Source organism: Leptonotus elevatus, chromosome 11, assembly GCF_054856555.1.
Source record: "Leptonotus elevatus isolate MCC_2025b chromosome 11, RoL_Lele_1.0, whole genome shotgun sequence".
NCBI lineage: Eukaryota > Metazoa > Chordata > Actinopteri > Syngnathiformes > Syngnathidae > Leptonotus > Leptonotus elevatus.
This window is the reverse complement of record NC_141249.1, coordinates 8,061,979-8,083,962: the sequence shown is the minus strand read 5'-3', so window position 1 is coordinate 8,083,962 and position 21,984 is coordinate 8,061,979. Positions and strand designations below refer to the sequence as shown.

The window sequence follows — 21,984 nt, the reverse complement described above, 5'->3', positions numbered from 1 at the left end:
AGTACCTTCATGGTACCCCCCCCCCCCCCCCATTTGAGGACCACTTAGCTAAAGAATCAGTTGCATGGCTCCAAACTGCCCATAAATGTTGGCGTTTTACACCTAAAATTGAAGACAGTGCAACAAGTTTTTTCATCTAATTGCGCATGTGTGAAATTTGCTTATTTATTTTTTTAATCCTTAAATGTTTTTGGGTAGTCCTAAGTACTGAACACGTTATCATTCCATTATTATTATTATTATTTTAAATGGCAAAAAAACATGGAATAATTGGCACATAATGTATTATATATAAATAAATAAATAAAAAACACTAATTATTGTTAAATATTTACATATCTAACACTTTGCAGTTCTTGCAAATATTTGCCTAACAAGGTGGAACTACAATTTTGGCTTATTTGCCCTCTAAATGTGAAGCACAAATAAATAAATAAAAATCCTATATCGTGTTGTTGAATGTCACTAGTGGACTTCTTTGCATGTGAAATACGCATGTAAAACGTTTCTCACAATATTCTTGTATTTTGTCAGTCTATGTGTCCGCTATCTAGCATGTTTTGTAGTTTTTATTTTATTTTTATTGTGCCGCCGATAGTACAGCGCTTCTCATTGGTCAAGACAAATATCGTCATCTTAAAGAGCATCTCTGATTGGCTACGCGGTGCAGATATTGTAAAATGTGCACATTTACAGTGTGTGAAAAGCCACAGTAGTAAAATCATATTATTTTCCAATATTTTAATAAAGGTTTGTCTCACACCAAACCGCAGGATTACATAAGAACATGCGGAATATGGTAGTGCATCATTTGAATGATTAACATGAGTGTATTTAGTTTTCTGTTCTGTTGGAGTCTCGTCAACAAGTGACTTAAACCGTTCCGTTCCGTCTTCAATTCCGCTTATCCGGGGTCGGGTCGCGGGGGCAGCAGCTTTAGCAGGGAAGCCCAGACTTCCCTCTCCCTAGCCACTTCAGCCAGCTCCTCCGATGGGATCCCAAGGCGTTCCCAAGCCAGCCGTGAGACGTAGTCTCTCCAGCGTGTCCTGGGTCGTCCCCGGGGCCTCCTGCCGGTAGGACATGCCCGGAACACCTCCCCAGGGAGGCGCCCAGGAGGCATCCGAACCAGATGCCCCAGCCACCTCAACTGGTTCCTCTCAACGTGGAGGAGTAGCGGCTCGACGCTGAGTCCCTCCCGAATGACCGAGCTTCTCACCCTATCTCTAAGGGAGAGCCCGGCTACCCTGCGGAGGAAACTCATTTCGGCCGCTTGTATCCGGGATCTTGTTCTTTCGGTCACGACCCACAGCTCGTGACCATAGGTGAGGGCAGGAACGTAGATCGACCGGTAAATCGAGAGCTTTGCCTTTCGGCTCAGCTCCTTCTTCACCACAACGGACCGATACAGCGTCCGCATCACTGCAGACGCTGCACCGATCCGTCTGTCGATCTCCCGCTCTAACCTACCCTCACTCGTGAACAAGACCCCAAGATACTTGAACTCCTCCACTTGGGCAGGACCTCATCCCCGACCCGCAGAGGGCACTCCACCCTTTTCCGACTGAGGACCATGGTCTCGGATTTGGAGGTACTGATCCCCATCCCAACCGCTTCACACTCGGCTGCAAACCGCTCCAGCGAGAGCTGGAGATCACGGCTTGAAGAAGCCAACAGCACCACATCATCTGCAAAAAGCAGAGATGCAATGTTGAGGCCACCAAAGCGGACCCCCTCGACACTCCGGCTGCGCCTAGAAATTCTGTCCATAAAAATTACGAACAGAATCGGTGACAAAGGGCAACCTTGGCGGAGTCCGACCCTCACAGGACACAAATTTGACTTACTGCCGGCAATGCGGACCAAACTCTGACATCGGTCGTACAGGGACCGAATAGCCCGTATCAGGGGGCCCGGTACCCCATACTCCCGAAGCACCCCCCACAGGACTCCCCGAGGGACACGGTCAAACGCCTTCTCCAAGTCCACAAAGCACATGTGGACTGGTTGGGCGAACTCCCACGCACCCTCAAGGATCCTGCTGAGGGTGTAGAGCTGGTCCACTGTTCCACGGCCGGGACGAAAACCACACTGCCCCTCTGTTGGCTGCTGGGTGGCGGCTGCGTCTTGGCCGTTCCCTGGGTCTCTTGGGGGGTGCTGCGTTGCGGGGCTTTCCCTGGTGTCAGGGGCGGCGCCGTTCCGGCGCGGTCCGTCGCTCTGGGCCCGGCGACGCGGTTCGGGGCCTGTGGGCCGCCGGGGTTCCCGGTGGTTCCCTCTCCCCTCCCCCTTCCTCCCCCTTGCTGCCTCTCCCTCCTCGCCTCTCCCCGCCCGTCCTCCGCCTCCCTGTCCCCTCTCAACAGCTCAGAGTACCCACCTTTCTGGAGACTTAAACCTTGTTGTTGATATTGTAGAGGTGACTTTCTGTGATCAAACTTACCACCCTGGCTCAGAGTTTGTCTAGGGGATAAGAACCAGGAAATAGCAACTTAAGAAGTAATACTAATAATTTATTTAACAAAATATGAAGGACAATAGTGCTAACAAGATTACCGGGTACATAGAGTCGTGTTCCGGACAAGACATGGAAACAAAAACACACCAACCGAAGTACAAGGTGGAAAAGTGAAAAAGGAACACACCGAAAAAGCAGGCAGTTAGCGTCAACCGAAACGGACAAATACTAAAAGTAAGCATGTCGGACGCATGTCATTTGAGATCCGACATGTGCTAAAACGTATTCGCTGGACTGACCCTGATGTGTAACAGTTTCGGACTGGAATAGACCGCTGGCCCAAGAAATTCCCGATGGCCAACACATCCCCGAACAGTATACTAGTGTACAACATAGGGGACAAAACAATGATGCCAGATGTTTCATAGAGGCTACATTTGAATAAATTTAAAACTTTTACAAATATTTATAGTTTTCAAAGCCCTTTTTGTTACTAGAGTAATTTATTAAGAAGGAAATAGCAGTGTTGTAGTCATATATATACACACACACACACACACACACACACACATACACACGCACCGTATTTTCCGGACTATAAGGCGCACCTAAAAGCCTTTAATTTTTTTTAAAAAAATGGACAGTGCGCCTTATGATCCAATGCGCCTTATATTTGGATCAATATTGGTTAAGTACGGCTACCGTAGTCAGTGGGCATCACCGAAGTAACAGCGGTTAGAACGGTAGTCCCATACCTGAACAATGCTGGGAGATATTGTAAATATGGATATTAACGTTTAAACAATGTTGAGTTATTGAGTTATTGTTATATTGTTAATACGGAACCATATTGTGACTGCACTACCAGTAACTTGATTTGTTTATATATATATATATATATACATATATATATATACATATATATATAAAGGTGAAATAACTGAATACATGTTTTAGATTCAGTTTTAGTTTCTTCAAAATAGCCCCCTTTTGCCCTGATGACTGCTTTGCACACTCTTGGCATTCTCACCTCTGGGAACTCCTTCAATACTGTTGTAAAACCATTTCAGGTGACTACTCTTGGAGCTCATCGAGGGAATGCCAAGAATGTCCAAAAACATCATCAGAGCAAAAAGTGACTATTTTGAAGAAACTAGAATATAAAACATGTTTTCCATTATTTCACCTTTTATTAACGTACATGACTCCACATGTATTCATTCGTAGTCTTGATGCCTTCAGTGAGAATCTACAGTGTAGATAGTCATGAAAATAAAGAAAATTACAAATTATTGACCAATATTAAGTGTTGAAAAAGGCTTGTTGTCTTAGATGATGATGCCATTTTTTTAAGGGTGAGTTTTGGGAGGCGTATTATAAATGGATGTGTGTCATTCATGGGATTTTCCATGACTTTCTGTGCAATGCAACAATTTTGGGGGAAGCATAACACCACCGCTATTATATACTAATATTAACACCACCCCCACTTTCATCATCAAAGTGACCTTTAATTTCTTGTTCAATTCCTGGTGCTACAACCTCCAGGTCTACCGAACCGCAGGCACCTGTTGTTAGCGGTAAGTGAGCTACCATGTGCGAAACAAGAGTAGAAGTTGTTAATTACAATAACACTGAAGTTGTGCTGAAAAGAACGTTTAGAACACAGGTGTCGAAGTCAAGGCCTGGGGGCCAATCTGGCCGCGACATCATTTTATGCGGCCTCACTGGCCTGTGAAGGCAAATTGCGTGTCGACTTCATGTTTCTTGCCAATTTTGTTTGCTTTTAACAGCGGCAAGATATGAGATATTGCTTTTTTTTATTGTTACCAATCCGCTCTTAAAAATACATTGAAAAATAGTTGACTTCTGATTTCTAATCTCGTCATATAATAATAATTTGTTGTGAAACCCTTTGAGACTCTTTTGTAAATAAAGGGCTATATAAATTAAATTGACTTGACTTGTTTGTTTATTATATATTATTATATTATTATTATTATTATTATTATTATTATTATTATTATTATTATTATTACGATATAAGGTGAGATGGATATTTTTTAACAACTTGATGACCATGTACTTATTAATAAGCCAAGCTTAAACATTTAAGTTTATGTTATAATGAGAAAAGATTGTGTATTATTTTTAAAAATGTATCCTCATTTTATTTATCAATTTTTAACAATTATCAGAATATGAATTTTTGGTTTCACCTACTAATGCTGCATTCGAGGATGGTCGGAAGTTGGATATAGTTGTTTTTTCCCGGTTCTGACCTGAAAGCGTTCGAGGCAAAAGTAAACAACCAAATTGGCGGATAGTGATAAATTGTTATTTTGGTCCTCAAAACTCATTTTAACCTCCAGCAAACATGCCTTCTCGCAATTTTGCTTAATTTATTGTTTTTATCTTATTTCATAAGCATTCTATACAGTTCAGTAATTCACCGTATAATTTCATGCAAGGAGATAGCGGCACACTGTCACTTACATTGTGTTACGTGAAGTTATGTCGAATATTTATGAATGAACAAAGCTATCTAGTTTAATACTCGAGTAAATTGTGTTTTACCATTCCCGGTCTGTGTTTCCAAAAGGGTCGCCATTGTAGAGTGACGTCATATGTAGTCCGTCAGTGAAGTCAGGATACTTTTTTTTCTGACTTCCCAAGTGGAATTTCCGAGTCCAAGGGGCGTTCTCGGACACACTTCCTGGTTTGAATTCGGAAAAGTCCGACTTCCGACCATCCTTGAATGCAGCATAAATACTCAACCATTGAGAAAGAAAGACCAAGTGACAGTGAGATAGCAAATTCTAAATTTTGCGTAGAACTAAAAATGTACAAGCAGATACAGTGTGATGAGAAACAGGTCTAGAATTTCTTTTTTTTTATATACAACCATTGAAATGTTTGCAGTTCAGACCACGTGGTTGTTGCTGTGACAGGAAACTGCTGAGAACCTCTGTGCTGAACAGGGAAACCACAGCGGTTGGTTGCTTCTGTTTTCCTGTAAGATCAACTACAGTAAAACCATTTCTGCATAAAGTGAATTTACAAACACTAATGCATGAATAGAATCTGAATTATACACTTAATCCAGTTGAGATGACAATCAAATTCACGCACGAGAGAGTAAGAATTGCCTTTTGTCATAAATCAATTCGCAGACAGAGAAATGAAAGAAAAAAAAGTTATTGAATGCGTGACATCTGCTGATCTAAAACAGGAAAACCTGTTAAAGACTTCCTGCAGACGCACACACGAGCAAATAAAGAGAAGAAATCCCTCAACAAATGATCAACCTTAGGACTTCTGCCATACAAATGTAAAGGTAAAAGGGGATTTGTTGATATATCATCATTTAGGTGCTTTGGTGTTTTAGTTTTATTGCATGAAAAAAAGGGGCAAAGTGCTTATTTGACACATGCATGTTATTATTATTATTTATTTATTTCATCAGGCTTGGGGATTTTGTAAAACAATATTTGAAATATGTTAAGCCAGTTAAGCTTATATATTTTGTGTGAGTATTTATTAGGTTGTTAGTTTTTCATGTGGAAAATTTTATATTTGTATCTCTACAATTTTTGTAGCGTTATCATGTGAACCAGTATGACGTCTTATTGTAATATTGATTTCCTTTCCTTTTTCAGATTAAAAGGAATTTACCAAAGATACATTTTGAGTGACTGATAGACAATTCCTACATAATCATCTGTACCAATTTTCTCAGTTCTTGTCAATGCCTCACGGTAATGACAACACTCATGTTAGGTAGGCTCAAAGGGTGATTGTGGTTGAATTTGAAATCATTTTCAACACTCAGTTTTCATTTCTGTTACGTGTGTAATCATTACTAGACCAGTGTTCTCAAACCAAGAAGATATGATGCCTTGGTTTGCTGTAAGAAAACCTCCGGAGTTCTTTATTATAATTATTGCAAACTTACTATTTATTAATTAGAAATATACTATATATTTGTTCTTTATCTATGTGCTTAATGATTATTGACAGGCAGAACAATTTTCAGTTATTTGTTTTGAAATCCATTTGAAGGTAAGTGCTGAAAACATGAGCAAAGAATGAGAACCATTTAACAGCGAATTGTTGAGATATATGTTAAACTATTCGTTTATACTAAACAAACAATCATTCACACTAGTAGCCCAAATTGAATGCAAATGTTCCATAGAAATGGGAATAAACAGGCCAAAAATGAAAAGTAGACAGAGTTGTTCCCAACATTTTATGATCATGAAACACACATATCAACTTGCTTGGAATATTGCACGGGTTAAAAAGCCAAAAGATGCAAGAGAGCTATGGAGTGAAGGAATGAGATGGGGGCAGTTAATGTGTGCCCATGTGTGTGATGTGACGCATAGCAGTAGCACATTAAAAATGTATCTGACTGCTATTAGCCCATTTGAAACAGTTGTTGGCAGTGAATTGCCGTTGATTTTTTAAATGTATTTATTTAGCATTTACCCCCTTTCTGCAACATTTCACCTACATGTAGCTGCATTTCTCTCTGCTACTGAATGACTATGAAGGGAAGTACCTGCGTAAAAGAGGAAAAGAAGGCAGCGTGAATATGAATATGTGAAGCTTTTGAAATGCAGTGACATGTTTCTGTGATCACTCCTCTATTCACAAATGTTGCCTACCTTTAGATCTTCAGTGAGTTGATTTCATCCCCAGAAGCATCCATGGATCTCAGCGAAGAGGAGGAGTTTACTCCTCTAATGAATAGAGACCGCGGAGGCAGCCAGAGGTCCGGTTCGAGCACTGGTTCCAGTCTGCAAGTACACTTGTACTTCTTCCCTCCTACGAAAGATGCGATGACAATACACGTAACCTCTGGCCAAGTCTCTGCTGAAAATGTTTGCATCCAAGCTGCAAAAAGATGTGGTAGGATGAAAATATATTCATCGAAAGATTGTTGTTTTTATTTTATGGGGATGTGTGTGTTTTATTTCTCAAGGAATCTTTCCAGTTTACCAAAGTCTTTTTGGTTTGGCATCTGGTGATCTCTCGTTCTGGTACCCTCCGTCGCACATGTTCAACACAGAAGAAAACATACAGGTCCACTTCAGAGTCAGGTTTGTGTATTTAGTTGCCCAATGATCACGCCAGTTGTGATCATAACACAACAACAACAACAAAACTCATTGGTTGACATTCATTATGCACACTGGAAACCAGCTGGGTACAAGATGTAGCTGCTTTTGTTAACCATCCATTCATGACTTATAAGCGCTTGTCCTCATCTGTCTATTCCAGCTGACTTCAGGCGATAGGCAGGGTACATTCACATACGGACACAAATGGTCAGGTTAGAAGACGATCTCCAAGTGCCACATTTACGGTGGTGTTGTGTGATCTCATGTGCACAGCACGCTCTGCGCCAGAATTGCGCTAGGCATAAATATAGGGCCCTCAAACCTAGAAACTCTCAACTGTGAGTCAGACGTGCTAACCAATAGCTACTCAATTATTATTATTATTTTTTAGGGATATTTTCTTCTGCTTTGGAATTGAACGTTTAGTTTTTTTAAGTTTTAGCAAGCTGTAAAATCTTCTTAGCCTAGTTAACCCAAAATACTACTTGTTAAATTTTTTTTTAATCATATCATGCACTATGGTAACTTTTACAACACGATTTTGTGATTAGCAATGCGTTCTCAGTCAAGCACACACACCCTTCAGAAAAAAAAGGTATTTTTTGCTTTCCAAAGTTTGACTACATGTGCCAGCAGAGTGTCATGTTTTGGGTTCTGTTTTGCTTGTGTGTCTCCCTTGGTCTTGTTTAAGTGTGATCCTGCCCTTCCTCGTGTGATCCAATCAGTGCCCTCAGCCACTTGTGTCTTGCCCCAGGTGTGTCTTGTTGTGTCGTTAGTGTCTGTGTATTTAGTCTGCTGTCTCCCCTCTGTCTGTGTCGGTTCACTGTTTTTCCCCCCCTGTGATGCTGCCTGTTTTTGCCTTGTTGTTTTCCCCATGTTTTGGTTTCCCTGGTAATCTGTAAGATCACCTTTTGTTTGTATAGAAATTAAAATCTTTTTTTTTTTTGCTCCATCAACTGCATCCTTGCCTGGCTATTTTTCCTCCCTGCGACTGGGTCCTCCACCAAACCACACCCTTCTTGACACAGAGTGCCTCTAATTGTCCAAAAAAAATATTGATTTAAAAAAATAAACCCGTCGCAATTTGCAGTGTGTGTGTATACTGTACTGCCTTTCAACCTGCCTGCCAGGTACGGTGGCATATAATACTTTGCAAGATAACGATATTGACATGATAGTGTTATAATAATAATAATAAATTCATAAACAATAATAGTGTCTCCATGTAATGTGTTTTTTTGGTCCGTCTGAGACTAAATGATGTGTGATTCATTTACAGGTTTTTCTTTGGAAACTGGTTTGGACAGGGAACAAGAATGTCATACCGCTACAGTCTGACAAAAGACAGAATTAGTCCTGTGCTTGACTACTCTGTCATTGACTATCTTTTTGCCCAGGTAAAGAACAACATCATCTATTCTATACTATATTAATCATTTATCAGGATGCTTAATATGGGTTATTTCATTTCAATTTTAACATTTTAGACAATGTTTGAGACCAGTACCAGTCCTAGCTTGAATGGTGAAAGCCCCCTAAAGTGGCATGTTTGTGCATACAGTACCGGTAATTACATGTTATTTTGTAATGTTTAAGCATTGTTTGCATTTTCTCATAGTAATAGAAGTTGTGTGTTTTATTTACCTAATGGTTTTCATTGTCCTTTTATTTGGTGTCAAAACTTGTATGTGTTGGTAATCATCCCTACTCGCATGCAATAGCGAGATATAGTACAGTACTCCATAAGGTGATGCAACTTCCCAATATATCCCAATTCATAAAGTAATCCAATTAACCTTTTAGAATTGGTGGAGATCCCAAAATTGCACACATTAACATAAACTGCCCATGCCTGATACAGTGCTTTTCACAATGTAAAAAACAAAAACATCCCTTACCAGGATTATTCTCAAAACATTAGTCCTCTATGTTTTGATACAAATAAAACAAGATATACAATCTGTGGGGGGGTTTCAACGAAAAAGGAATATATTAATGGGTATATATCACCCCCTGAAAAAGAACAAATAATTTAGTAGGAGGAGGAGGAGTAGTTTTGTATTTTCATGTGACTGAGTCCTTTGGTTATATAGGTACGAAGTGACTTCATCACAGGTGAAGCCGGAGTGGCTCCGCCTTTGAGCGTTCAAGAAGAATGCCTTGGCCTGGCAGTGCTGGACTTGTGGAGGATAGCAAAAGAGCAGCATCTGAGTATAAGGGAGCTCTGCAAGATCATCAGGTATTTACCAAGGTGACATTTCCTTAGTTTGAGGGAGTGATCTTGCAACTGGATGGTTTGCTCTCCAAAGTACCATCGACGCATCGGCATTTGTATGTGAATGATTTGCTTACATGGTCGTACATTTATCATGTCATCTGTTTTAAACAGAGGTAGGCCCATCAATGAATTTGAGCTTCCGTCATTCGGCAATCATCAACAGTCGGGACTACTATTCGTTTCCTCACTAATGTCGGCACACATAGTATGTGAAGTTGTGCACACAGTCGTAACTGCCAGAAATCCTGCCGCCGGGGTTGGGGAATCCAGGTCCAAAAAGTAAAAAACCCTGCCACAGATTGCCTTTAGCCACAGGTGCTTCTACTTAACTGGCAGGTAAACAAGCTCATTGAAACACCTGTTGAGTAGAAGCACCTGTGGCTAAAGTCAAACTGTTTCAGGGTTTGTTCTCTTTGGACCTGGACTCCCCAACCCTGACTGCCACACAGTCAATGGACACAATATGTAACCTTTTTAAGACCCCTTAGCTGTTCAATAACCTGTCTGACGTGAAATGGTGCATCGAAGGACAGCCTTAGCTGTTAAACAGCATGACTGATGTAAAATAAACAAACTGAGCACTAAACTAATGTTTGCATAAACGTAGCAATATATAGAATTTAGAACAGGGGGAAAATGTTATCTTCACAGTCCGTAGTCACCCGAGCTCAACAACACAGCCAGCTATCAGTACTAGGACAGAGGCAGAACAGGGAAGGCTTGGAGAATGGTGTGCGAGGAAGTTAGCATATATTTACTTGTTTACTGCAGGCAAAAAAAGCAGACCCAGGAAAGTACATTGTGGTACGTCAGCTAAGTGGGCGTCCGTCAGTGTTTCCGTAATTCGTCATTCGTCTGCAAGTCGGGCATCCGTCATTGATGGCCTGAGTAGGTCCATTGGTACTGACCCAGTTATTGATGATTACACTAACGGACAAAAAGCCTCTTCCAACAATGCTTAGCCTGTCAATTGTTTTTTTTTAAGTTTCTTGTCATTCATTAATCGTCAACAAATTGGGCGCCCGGTATTGACGGATTGACCGACCTTCCGTCAATACTGATGCGCAACTCTGGTTTTAAAGTTATTATTCTGTGCAGCACTTTTTACCAAATGCCTCTCACCGATTTAACGTAATCAAGAATTGCTTGTGCTCTTTACCCTCAGCTACAAATCTTGCCTTCCTGGGTCACATCGCCACGACATCCAGAAACGCAATCGCCTGGATCGCTATCGAATCAGAAATACTCTAAAGCGTTTCCTAAAGAAGCTTGGAAACAGCTCTGTGGACAAGTACAGCCTGAAACTGAAGTACTTGGTCGAAATGGCTGGCATTGTTCCCACATTAGGAAGTGAGGTCTACCACGTTAGCGCCGGTTCTTCCCATTCCAGTGGAACGTTCACCCATGTGAAGATCGCTGGGGAAATTGGAATTCAAACCAGTGGAAGTCGTTATCCTGATGGGTCCTTGGTGAGTTCAAGATACCTTATTGCTCTTGTGACCTGTGCCTCAGCTTTGGTTGTGGTAGCGTAGTGACCAAGCAAGTCTATCCTTAGGTGTTAATAAACAGTACAGTATGTATGAATGGTTGTTTGTCTATATGTGCTTTGTGTACTCTGACTCTCATCCAAAGTCAGCTGACGGATGACTAGGTATGAAATTAAATCAAACACATTAGCTGAATATAACAAACCTATAATCATCATCTTCTTCTGTAGAAGTGGCAGACTTTCTGTGACTTCCAGGACATCATTGCCATCAGTATGAAGCGGGTATCTCATGAGCAGGAAAACAACAGGATGGTGGTCGTGTTTCGTCATGATGACAGAAACATGGTCAGTTTGTAGCGTGGATTGTGCCCAAACGTCATAATAGAAAATACAGAATGCTCAAATTTCCATGCATTTCTCTTTGATTTTTACCAAAGGAAGCCAATTTCCAGAGTCTCATAGAAGCGCTCTCATTTGTGTCGCTTGTTGATGGCTACTTCAGACTGACCACAGACTCCAGCCACTACTTCTGTCACGACACTGTACCTGAAAGTCACCTGGAGGGTATCAAAAACCATTGCCACGGTCCAATCACGTAAGTCCTTTTGACACATAATTCAACTACTACCACAACACCTATGAAGACTTTTTATGACATCTGAAATCAGATCGGAGTTTGCAGTCGACAAGTTGAAAAGGGTCGGGGTTAAAGATGGAACATTCCTACTCCGGCAGAGTCCCCAAGATTATGATAAGTTCTTCCTGACTGTTTGTATTCAGGTAAATTGCGCTTTAATCACATACTTACCAACTACAACACAGTGACTATGTCGTGTTTATGTTCATTAAGACTCCGCTTGGACTTGATTACAAAGATTGTCTCATCGTTAAGAGTGAGCACTTCCATCTTCCCGGTGTCCAGAAGTCCTTTTCCAGTTTGAGAGCGCTCACCAACTTTTACCAGCAACACAAACTTTTGCTGGATAACGTGCCTGCCAAGCTCGGTCATTGCTGTCCAGCCCAACCCAAAGGTTACTTCCTTCTGAACTGAATACATTATGCTAACAATATCAAGAACAGAAAATCCTTAATAAACAATAAAAACCTCAAGATTTCAAAACACATTTCTAGATATGTGACTTCCAATTTTCAGATTTTCCATATGATATGACAATAGATACTGTATTTACCTGGTCCCTCCATAGAGCTCACAAATCTCATCATCATACGCAACGGCATCCCTGTTGAGGCACAGGGGTCCCCAACACCAGAGAGGAAAAAGTTCAGTCATATCCAGTTCCACATGATCAAATATGAAGACCTAAAATGGGTATGTTATTGCATCAGTTGATAGCTGCAAAAACTGTCTTCCGATTGCATTGCTTCATTTATATATATATATATATATTTTTTTTTTTAGGCATTTATTTATTTACTCTTTTATTTATTTTGAATTTTGGCAGTTTTGGTCCTCCATAGAAGTGGGCACTTGGAGACCAGTCTGCCAAATTCCCAAACACGCTAAACTAGAATAGCCCGAGCACGAAAATAAAGATGCACCAGTTTTTATGCCGAGCGCACATGAGCCTGTTTTCGGAAATAGAGTCCTGAGTTTTTAGGCTCTGAATTTACTTTAATGACTTGACTCTAATTTGCTTAACCCTTTTTTGCGCCCTTATCCTTACTAGGGGGAGAGCCTTGGACAGGGATCCTTTACAAGAGTTTTCAAAGGCTCCAAAACAGACAATCGTGATGGGGAGAAACATGTGACTGATGTTCTCCTTAAAGAACTTGATAGCAGTCACAAGAACTGCTGGGAAGTGAGTTTAACATGATTAGAAGACATAGATCAATTGATTTATTGAGCTCTTGATTCAGTTGCATCATTATGAAGCATGTAAAATGTATTTTGTATTTTCTGCCACTCAGTCATTTTTTGAAGCTGCCAGCATAATGAGTCAAATCTCACATAAACACCTCCTCTTGGTTTATGGCATCAGTATCCATGGAACAAAAAGTAAGTTCAAATCTAATGCAAGTTCTTGACCTTCGTAACATTTTACTGTGTAAGAGGTTCACGATGTGATTTGATTGGTTTTCTTTTCCATCTGCAAAAATACAAATATGTATTGATGAGTCTTCATTTATTACTGAAGCCATTCCAGTTGCTTTGGATGACCTTCTCAGACTCCTTGCAGCTGTTAAAGCAAACTTTCTTGCTATTTGCAGACATAATGGTCCAAGAGTTCGTAAAGTATGGGGCCCTCGACCTTTACCTGAAGAGGGGGCGATCCGTGTCAGTGAGCTGGAAACTTGACGTAGTCAAACAGCTTGCATGTGCCCTCAACTTTCTGGTGAGAAAAGACCGTGACACATTTAAAAACATGACAGTTTTCATGAAAAGCAATTGTCTTGCAGGAAGAAAAGAAAATTGTCCATGGAAATATCTGTGCAAAAAACCTTCTACTGGCCAGAGAAGGCGACGCATCTCAGAGCAGTTCTCCTTTTATCAAGCTAAGTGACCCTGGCATCAGCGTTGCAATGATAGGCAGAGATGGTGAGAAATTCCTCCTTCCTTTTTAAGAAAGAGTTGAAATATGTGTCAAATGACATTACTGGTATGAAATAAGATATCCATTATTGATGCCCGGATGAGAAATTCAGGAAGTAATACATATTACAAAGAAAATAATACTTGTATTTCGCAACATATTTGTCTATTTATTTTTGCATTGACACGTATGTAATCATTTCAGTTATCCTGGACAGAATTCCTTGGGTGGCCCCTGAGGTGTTAGAGGCTCCAGACAAGCTGACCTTGGAGTGTGATAAGTGGAGCTTTGGTGCCACAGTCTGGGAGATCTTTAACAATGGCAATGCTCCGCTGCAAGACTGGGACCTTCAACAGGTACATACACTTCATGCCCAATAATAATAATAATAATAATAATAATAATAATAATAATAATAATAATAATAATAATAATAATAATAATAATAATAATAATAATAATAATAATAATAATAATACTTTTATTATTATTATTATTATTATTATTATTATTATATGATAATCAAATTGTTGAACATCCTATTGAAAATAAATGGGGAATTTTGGGGTGAAAAATATGGAATTGTGGGAAAACTGTAAATATTTGGAATGAGAAAAATGGAAGCATACCTGGCATGAATTTTTGGAACATGTTTAAGTTGGAATGGTAAGAATTTGTCGTAAAATGTGGAAAGAGTAAGACATCAAAAAATTGCAAGGAATAAAATAGCGGAATGATAATAAAGTTAAAGATGTAGAATGATTTAAGCCTGAAGGCCTCAGCCTTCACACAATAATATTAACATTAATAAAGACAGTTATTATTATTATTATTATTTTTTTAATTATTATTATTATGAGTAGTAGTAGTAGTAGTAGAAACCGAGGTTTCAATATTAATAAAATATTTTTCTTCCATTACTCTTGGTTTTATTGGATTGTTAAAAAAGTGCCTGATTTTTCATGCCACCCTGTATTATTATTATTATTATTATTATTATTATTATTATTATTATTATTATTATTATTATTATTATTATTATGAGTAGTTGTAGTAGTAGAAACCAAGGTTTCAATATTAATAAAATATTTTTCTTCCATCGCTCTTGGTTTTATTGGATTGTTTAAAAAGTTCCTGATTTTTCATGCCACCCTGTATTATTATTATTATTATTATTATTATTATTATTATTATTGTCTCATCTGTTATAAACCCATTTGTACTGTGTATATGTAAGTATGTATAACAAAGTCCACCTGGTGGCGCTACATCCTGGGAACACAGTTGTATCAAACAGCAGCTTGGGAATTAGCTTGCAGAAAATAATAGCAGTACTGTACTGTACTATAAACTGACAGTTGCAATATAATGTAAGTTCACATACTGTTGTATTCCTGTATTTTGTATTACTGTGCCTTTATTGTATTTTTTTTGTATTAGTATTCATCTTTATTTTTCATCTTTGCTGATATGACAATAAACACTTTAGAATCTTGAATCTTACCGCATTATAAAACAACGATGTGGGTAAAGTGGAGACTTGCATAAATCTTTTCTATGATCTTGTTGTTTGTAGAAGCAGCAGTTTTACGAGAGTTTCCATCAGTTGGCGCCTTCTCAGTGGACAGAGCTGGCCGAGCTGATCAGCCAGTGTATGAACTACAAGGCGGCCTTCAGACCTTCGTGTCGGAGCCTCATCCGTGAGCTCAATAGTCTCATCACATCAGGTGCTCGTACTCTTATTATCCGACTTCAGCTCTTCACACACATTCTGAAACAGTGACCCAAACGAAACTCTTATGACCACGTTTTTGTTTTTCCTGACAGACTATGTGATACTTCATGCCACTGAGCCTGTCACACTCAACCCAGTGAGCCAAACATCTCGCCCTGCCCTGCAGGACCAGACATTGTTTGAGGAGAGACACCTACGGTACATCTCCCTGCTTGGAAAGGTACACATGAAACAAATGAAATGGGCTTCATGGCACAGAAATATATGACTGCAGGTTAGTGCCCCCGGCTAGTTTAAAAAAAAATGTTTTTATTATAAGCATCAGGGAAGGGATGGGATTAATTTATATATATTGAAATGTCAACAAATAAATACAATTTAAATAAAATAAAACTTGAACATAACTTGCAGACGTTTTTAACTCATTCACTGCCATTGACGGCTATAAACGTGAAAAACTTAGTTTAACTTTTTTCCCCACTTTTGTTAACAAAAGTATGAAAACCAAGATTTTTTTTTATTGTGCATTTAGAACAGATATAAAATTTGTGATTAATCGTGGGTTAACTAGTGAAGTCATGCAATTCATTACAAATAAAAATTAGAATCGCCTGACGAGATGATTATTAAAAATTAGGGGTGTCAGGCAATTACATGTTTTAATTGTAATTAATCGCAAGACTTCACTAATTAACTCACGATTAATTAATTTTTTTATATCTGTTCTAAATGTACAATTAAAAAAATTCTAGGTTTTCATACTCTTGTTTTTCATACTCTTGTTAACAAAAGTAGAAAAAAAAGTTAAACTAATAGAAAAAAAAAGTTAAACTAATAGAAATAGTTCAAATGATTTTTTTGACGTTTATAACCGTCAATGGCAGTGAATGAGTTAAAAAAAAAAGGAAGTTTGAGGACATAAATAATTTTAGGCTACGAATATTATTGGGCTCAACTTAACATGCTTTTTTAAACATAACAACTAATGTCTTTTTTCCCCCACAGGGAAATTTTGGAAGTGTGGAACTGTGTCGTTACGACCCACTTGGAGATGACACAGGGGAGATGGTTGCTGTGAAGAAGCTTCAGCCCAATAAGCAATCAACCCTGGAGGACTTTCGTAAGGAGATCAAAACCCTCAGCATGATGTGCTGCGAATACATTGTCAAGTACAGAGGGGTCTGCTACAGCATGGGTAAACCATCCATTTTCTGAACCGCTTATCCTATCGAGGCAAAACAATGTTTGGCTTGGTAAAAGCTTGCAAAGTTAAGACAAGTCACGTTATTCATATCGCATCTCCACACGTATCTCGTCTTTTCAGCATTATATGATTTGGTTTTGCTTCAAACAATTTGTAAAGATGGTAACCTTGGATTGTGTTTTCAGGGCGGCTCAACATGAGTTTGGTGATGGAGTATTTACCACATGGAAGTCTTATTGTGTATACAGAAAACAACAGACACAACATCAACACCAGGCGCATGCTACTTTTTGCTTCACAGATCTGCAAAGTAAGAATTATTGACTACAAATGTGATCAATGAATGAATGCAAAAACTTCATACAGTATATATATATATATATATATATATATATATATATATATATATATATATATATATATATATATATATATATATATATATATATATATATATATATATATATATATAGAGAGAGAGAGAGAGATTTAGCATTGATTGATTGATCGCATATATCAGTCAATTACAATTCTTAATCATAATGACTTTAATAATTAACTCAAGAGTAACCACAAATTAATCTCACATTTTACATGTGTTCTAAATGTAAGATAAAATATATTTTCCCAGTTTTTCATACACTTGAAAATGAAAAAATGTTTACCTAATACAAGTATGGTTGTCTTTAGTCTTCTTTTAGCTCACTGATACAATCATTTCATAGTAATTCATAAAGTTATTTGAAGTTAAATTTAAGATGTACTACACTGTAAAAAAAAAAAAGTGTGAGACATTGATTTGTGTTGAGGTAATGTTTTTCTGCCAGTAGATGGCAGAAGCGTTTAACATTAGGCATTGGTGACAGCACAGTGTATTTTTCTTTTCATATTAAGAGCTCGAACTTGAAGTAACCTGTGAACTTCTGCAGATTTCTTTTTTTTTTTTATCTGTTATGCTTCTCTTTCATAAATGTGGGGATGAAATTGCGCTAAAACGTACAAAACAGTAACATTTGTCTTGCCTGGCTGAGAGCTCAGCACCACCAAACCTCTGACCCTAGAACCGTCCCTGTAATAATTCATTAATAAATTAACCAATTATTATGCCAATACTTATACTAGATATAGAACAATTTTGTTTCGTTGAGGGTCAGTCCAACAGAAATGTCATTAACAATAATATTGGTCAGTAAAACTTCATCTTGCTTGTTTTTCCAATGCAGGATGTGTAGGCAGGATGATGATAGTTGTGTCAGCTGTGTAAATAGTGTGACATCCTGGCATGTGACGCAGAGTCATAATTTTAACAAAGAAGAGGAACTTCACTGTTACGTGCTTAAAAAGATAAGAATTAGTCAAACTGAGTTTTGTTTTGCTGCTTTGTGGGACAGTAAAGTAATCACTTACAGTACGTCGTAAACCGACTCAAATGTTCTGATTACACGAGGTTACAATCACACATTTGGTCAAAACTGCAAGAATGGGATCAAAACACAATTTGTGACTCAAAAAAATGGGGGTCTGAATGATGATCCCTTCTTGCTATGCTACACTGATTAACACTGATTAACCACCATACAAATAATCAAGTCAAAACTTGGCCTGTGTGGCGATATTTTTGTCTTGCAGGGCATGGCGTACCTGCAGACATTACGTTATGTGCACCGAGACCTCGCTGCCAGAAACATCCTTGTGGCGAGTGAGTCACTGGTGAAAATTGCTGATTTTGGACTGACCAAGATTGTTCCTTTGGATAAAGAGTACTACAGAGTCAAACAGCCTGGAGAGAGCCCCATCTTCTGGTAGGCCTCTTCATTTCTGAAAACGTCAAGTGAGGCCAGTTCTGTTATTTGCACCTGTGTTCAATGCAGGTATGCCCCAGAATCCATCAATGGATTCAGATTCTCACAGAAGTCAGATGTGTGGAGTTTTGGAGTTGTTCTTCATGAGCTCTTTTCCTACTGTGATGTGAATTCAAGCCCAAAAAAGGTGAGCAAATTTACGAATGTCTTGTAGGCCTAATTTATGTCGTTTAATCAATCATGTATGTTTCAGCTCTGCATGCAGAGAATTGGAACCAATGTGCATGGAATATCCATTTCAATGCATCTGCTAAATATCCTCAAGGACAATTGGAGGTTGCCTCCCCCTCCAAACTGCCCACCCAAGGTAAATCTTGCTGTGACTTCAAATAATCCCATAAAATAAACACCACTTTATTAACTCATTCACTGCCATTGACGGCTATAGACGTCAAAAATCCATTTGAACTATTTCTATTAGTTTAACATTTTTTTCCACTTTTGTTAACAAGAGTATGAAAACATCGATTTTTTTTTAATTGTACATTTAGAACAGAAATAAAATTTGTGATTAATCGTGCGTTACGTCATTCGATTAATTACAATTAAAACTTAATTGCCCCTAATTTTTAATAATCTTTTCTTTTTCTTTTTTGAATGAAGGACTACATAAATCAGTCACAGTTGATATGCTGAAATCAGAGGATTTGGACAGTTTTACATTTTTTTTTAAATGGTTCCAAATGATTACTTGATTATTATATATATATAAATTATTAAAAATTAGGGGTGTCAGGCGATTAAATTGACTTCACTAGTTAACTCACAATTAATCACATTCATCTAAATGTATAATAAACATTTTTTTCTAGGTTTTCATACTCTTGTTAAAAGTGGGGGGGGGGAGTTAAACTAATAGAAATAATTAAAACAGATTTTTTACGTCTATAGCCGTCAATGGCAGTGAATGAGTTAATAATCTCACTTTGTCATAACAAATAATTTTTAGCATATATTTGAACGTTCAATGCAGTGTCACTGAAAATGTTGTCACTGTCACACCAGGTGTACGGTTTGATGAAGCAGTGTTGGGTTTACAAATTTGAGGAGAGGCCGTGTTTCTCCAGCCTGGAGGACCAAATTGAAATCATCATGCAAGAAGAGGCTGAGAGGCTGACTGAGAGAACCTCTCGCACTGCCTCGAAAAATGGCACCATGCCATGTTTGCAGCTGCTGAATGAACATTAGGATTAGCTGGACATGTGGCGTGCGGCAGGATCTAACAGTTAAAAGGCACACCAACGTGAAAAGAAAAGGCAAATCAGAGGACGAGCTGTATTATACACAAGTTTTTACGGTAGCATAATCTGCAAACAAACAATTACTGTACAATATTTACATAAAGAAGGAAACGTATTGGCAAAAACATTTACTAAAACATGTTTCTTATTCGAGGTCTTTGAAATTTCTTCAGTTATAATGCCATTATTGCTGTAGTAGTCAAGTGTAAGGATACATTTATTCAAGCTAATCACATCAAATTTTTGTAAGATTTTGCAGAGCTGTGGTCGTAGCGGGTCTGTAATTGAAGACATCAGTTTTATGTCCTTTATTGAAAATGTCCTTTATTGAAAAGTGGAACCATTTTGGCTATTTAGATACATTCTGGGCAAATACCTATGATGAATGACAAATTATATTGTATGTGAAAGGCCCAATAATCTCGTTTATGATTGTTGTATAGTCATTTGATTATTTTTATTTTTTGCAAAATTTTGAACAATGTTTAAAAAAAATCACTTGCTTGTACAATCTTGAGAAAATATTAGTATTACAATTATTTTGTGTAGTTCTATAAATAAATAAAAATGTTATGACTATCTCAAAGTAATCATTGAATTCATTTGCGATTTCCACTGTGTGTATATTACACCCCATGTGTTTCCTGTGCTATTTTTTAGTGGTGTGCCAAAAAATCTATTCTCATAAGAATCACGATTCTCATTTAGTACGATTCAGAATCGATTTTAAATGTCCCAAAATCGATTTTATTTAAATTATTTTATACTGTCTTCCCTTTGTCTGTGTGTGCCTTTATTGGGAGGGCTGTTCATGTTGTACCCGTTTTGGCCACTTTAGGGGCAGTGTGGTTCCACGCGGTCTGATACACTGTTACGTGGTAGCCACATTAGAGAGTACAAGGAAAAAGCCCCGATCAAGTTATTCCAATAAAAGTTATTTTTTTCAGTCTGGAGCCCTTCTTTTGAGTGATAGTGATAGAAGTGCCGTGAGTAGAGCACTAATTAGCATTAGCGAGTCAGACTGGAGTAGATCATTACAATTCCTTGAACATCTATAAATTGAAGCAAAAATCATTGTCAATCGAATCATTTTGAATCAAAAATAGTTCTTAATCGAAAACCGATTCTGAATCGAATCGCACACCCAAAAATCTGAATCGAATCGAATCGTGAGACATTCAAAGATTCCCACCCCTGCTATTTTTACTTTTGTCTAGTAATTTGCTGTAGATTCACGATATTGAGATATTATACTCTGAATGGTCTGAATTGCTCCATTCAAGGATCCTGGCGTAAAAATACACTGATATTGTGTCACTTTAAAGTCATTTTTAGAAGACATGATGTTCAGGTCTCAATTCTCTTTAACTGGCTTCAAGGACTAATAAAGTTGGAAATGTCTCATTTAAAATCACCTGGAAACCTTGAATGGTGTCCAAGCAAGCCAGTTAGTGAGAAATGAATACACATGATGGGTAGGTAGATGGAGAGATAGGACACACTTCAGTTTCGCTCTTTAAACCCTATCAACACAATTATTGCGTATATTCAAAATGAAACCGTCGAAGTCGTGTAGACTTCCTTTTGTTAAATTTTGTAATCTGTGTCTGACACACAGTGGAATTTAATACTGTGGTATTACATTATGGGGACGGGGAGGAACACATTTTAAAGAAGTACCACCCCAAAAAATACTTCTCTCTCAAAGTACCTCCACCGTGACCAACATTAAAACCCAGTAGCGTAGCAGTTGTTATACTAAAAAGTAAGCACTGTAACATGCAATCTAGACATTAGAACTGAATAAAAAGATTCAAAACCCACTTAAATAGCCTAATAATTCAAATTTATTGTACATCAAAGTTCTAATGTATCTAAATAGGTATTTACAGTCCTTAAAAGTTAAATACAACTGAACCGTAGGCAGTGTGTCCTTTACGTACCACGAGAGGGAGCTAGCGTACCACTGGTGGTACAAGTTCTACATGTGGAGAATCACTGTTCTAAATAAGTGCAAGGAGATCATGTAGAATAGAAAATGACAA

The 21,984-nt window shown here is 38.2% G+C and overlaps 1 protein-coding gene across 3 annotated transcripts; it reads left to right on the top strand.

Moving 5' to 3' along the window:
* Positions 1–5,481: 5,481 nt before the first annotated feature.
* On the top strand, positions 5,482–20,348 carry jak3 (Janus kinase 3 (a protein tyrosine kinase, leukocyte)). Of its 3 annotated transcripts, none has more exons than XM_086088662.1 (25): positions 5,482–5,587; positions 5,682–5,786; positions 7,157–7,366; positions 7,440–7,557; positions 8,858–8,975; positions 9,672–9,817; positions 11,022–11,325; positions 11,574–11,690; positions 11,783–11,940; positions 12,014–12,125; positions 12,196–12,376; positions 12,551–12,675; positions 13,034–13,165; positions 13,275–13,362; positions 13,575–13,699; positions 13,764–13,902; positions 14,102–14,253; positions 15,474–15,624; positions 15,725–15,852; positions 16,638–16,827; positions 17,022–17,146; positions 18,466–18,638; positions 18,708–18,825; positions 18,892–19,005; positions 19,704–20,348. In XM_086088662.1, exons 3-25 carry the CDS (start codon positions 7,165–7,167, stop codon positions 19,884–19,886), a joined length of 3,399 nt encoding a protein of 1,132 aa, XP_085944788.1. In that variant the 5' UTR covers positions 5,482–5,587; positions 5,682–5,786; positions 7,157–7,164; the 3' UTR covers positions 19,887–20,348. The 3 variants fall into 3 exon arrangements, with proteins under 3 accessions (XP_085944788.1, XP_085944790.1, XP_085944789.1); XM_086088664.1 differs by having other exon boundaries at positions 7,129–7,366; XM_086088663.1 differs by lacking the exon at positions 5,482–5,587 and having other exon boundaries at positions 5,656–5,786.
* The last annotated feature ends 1,636 nt before the right edge of the window (positions 20,349–21,984 follow it).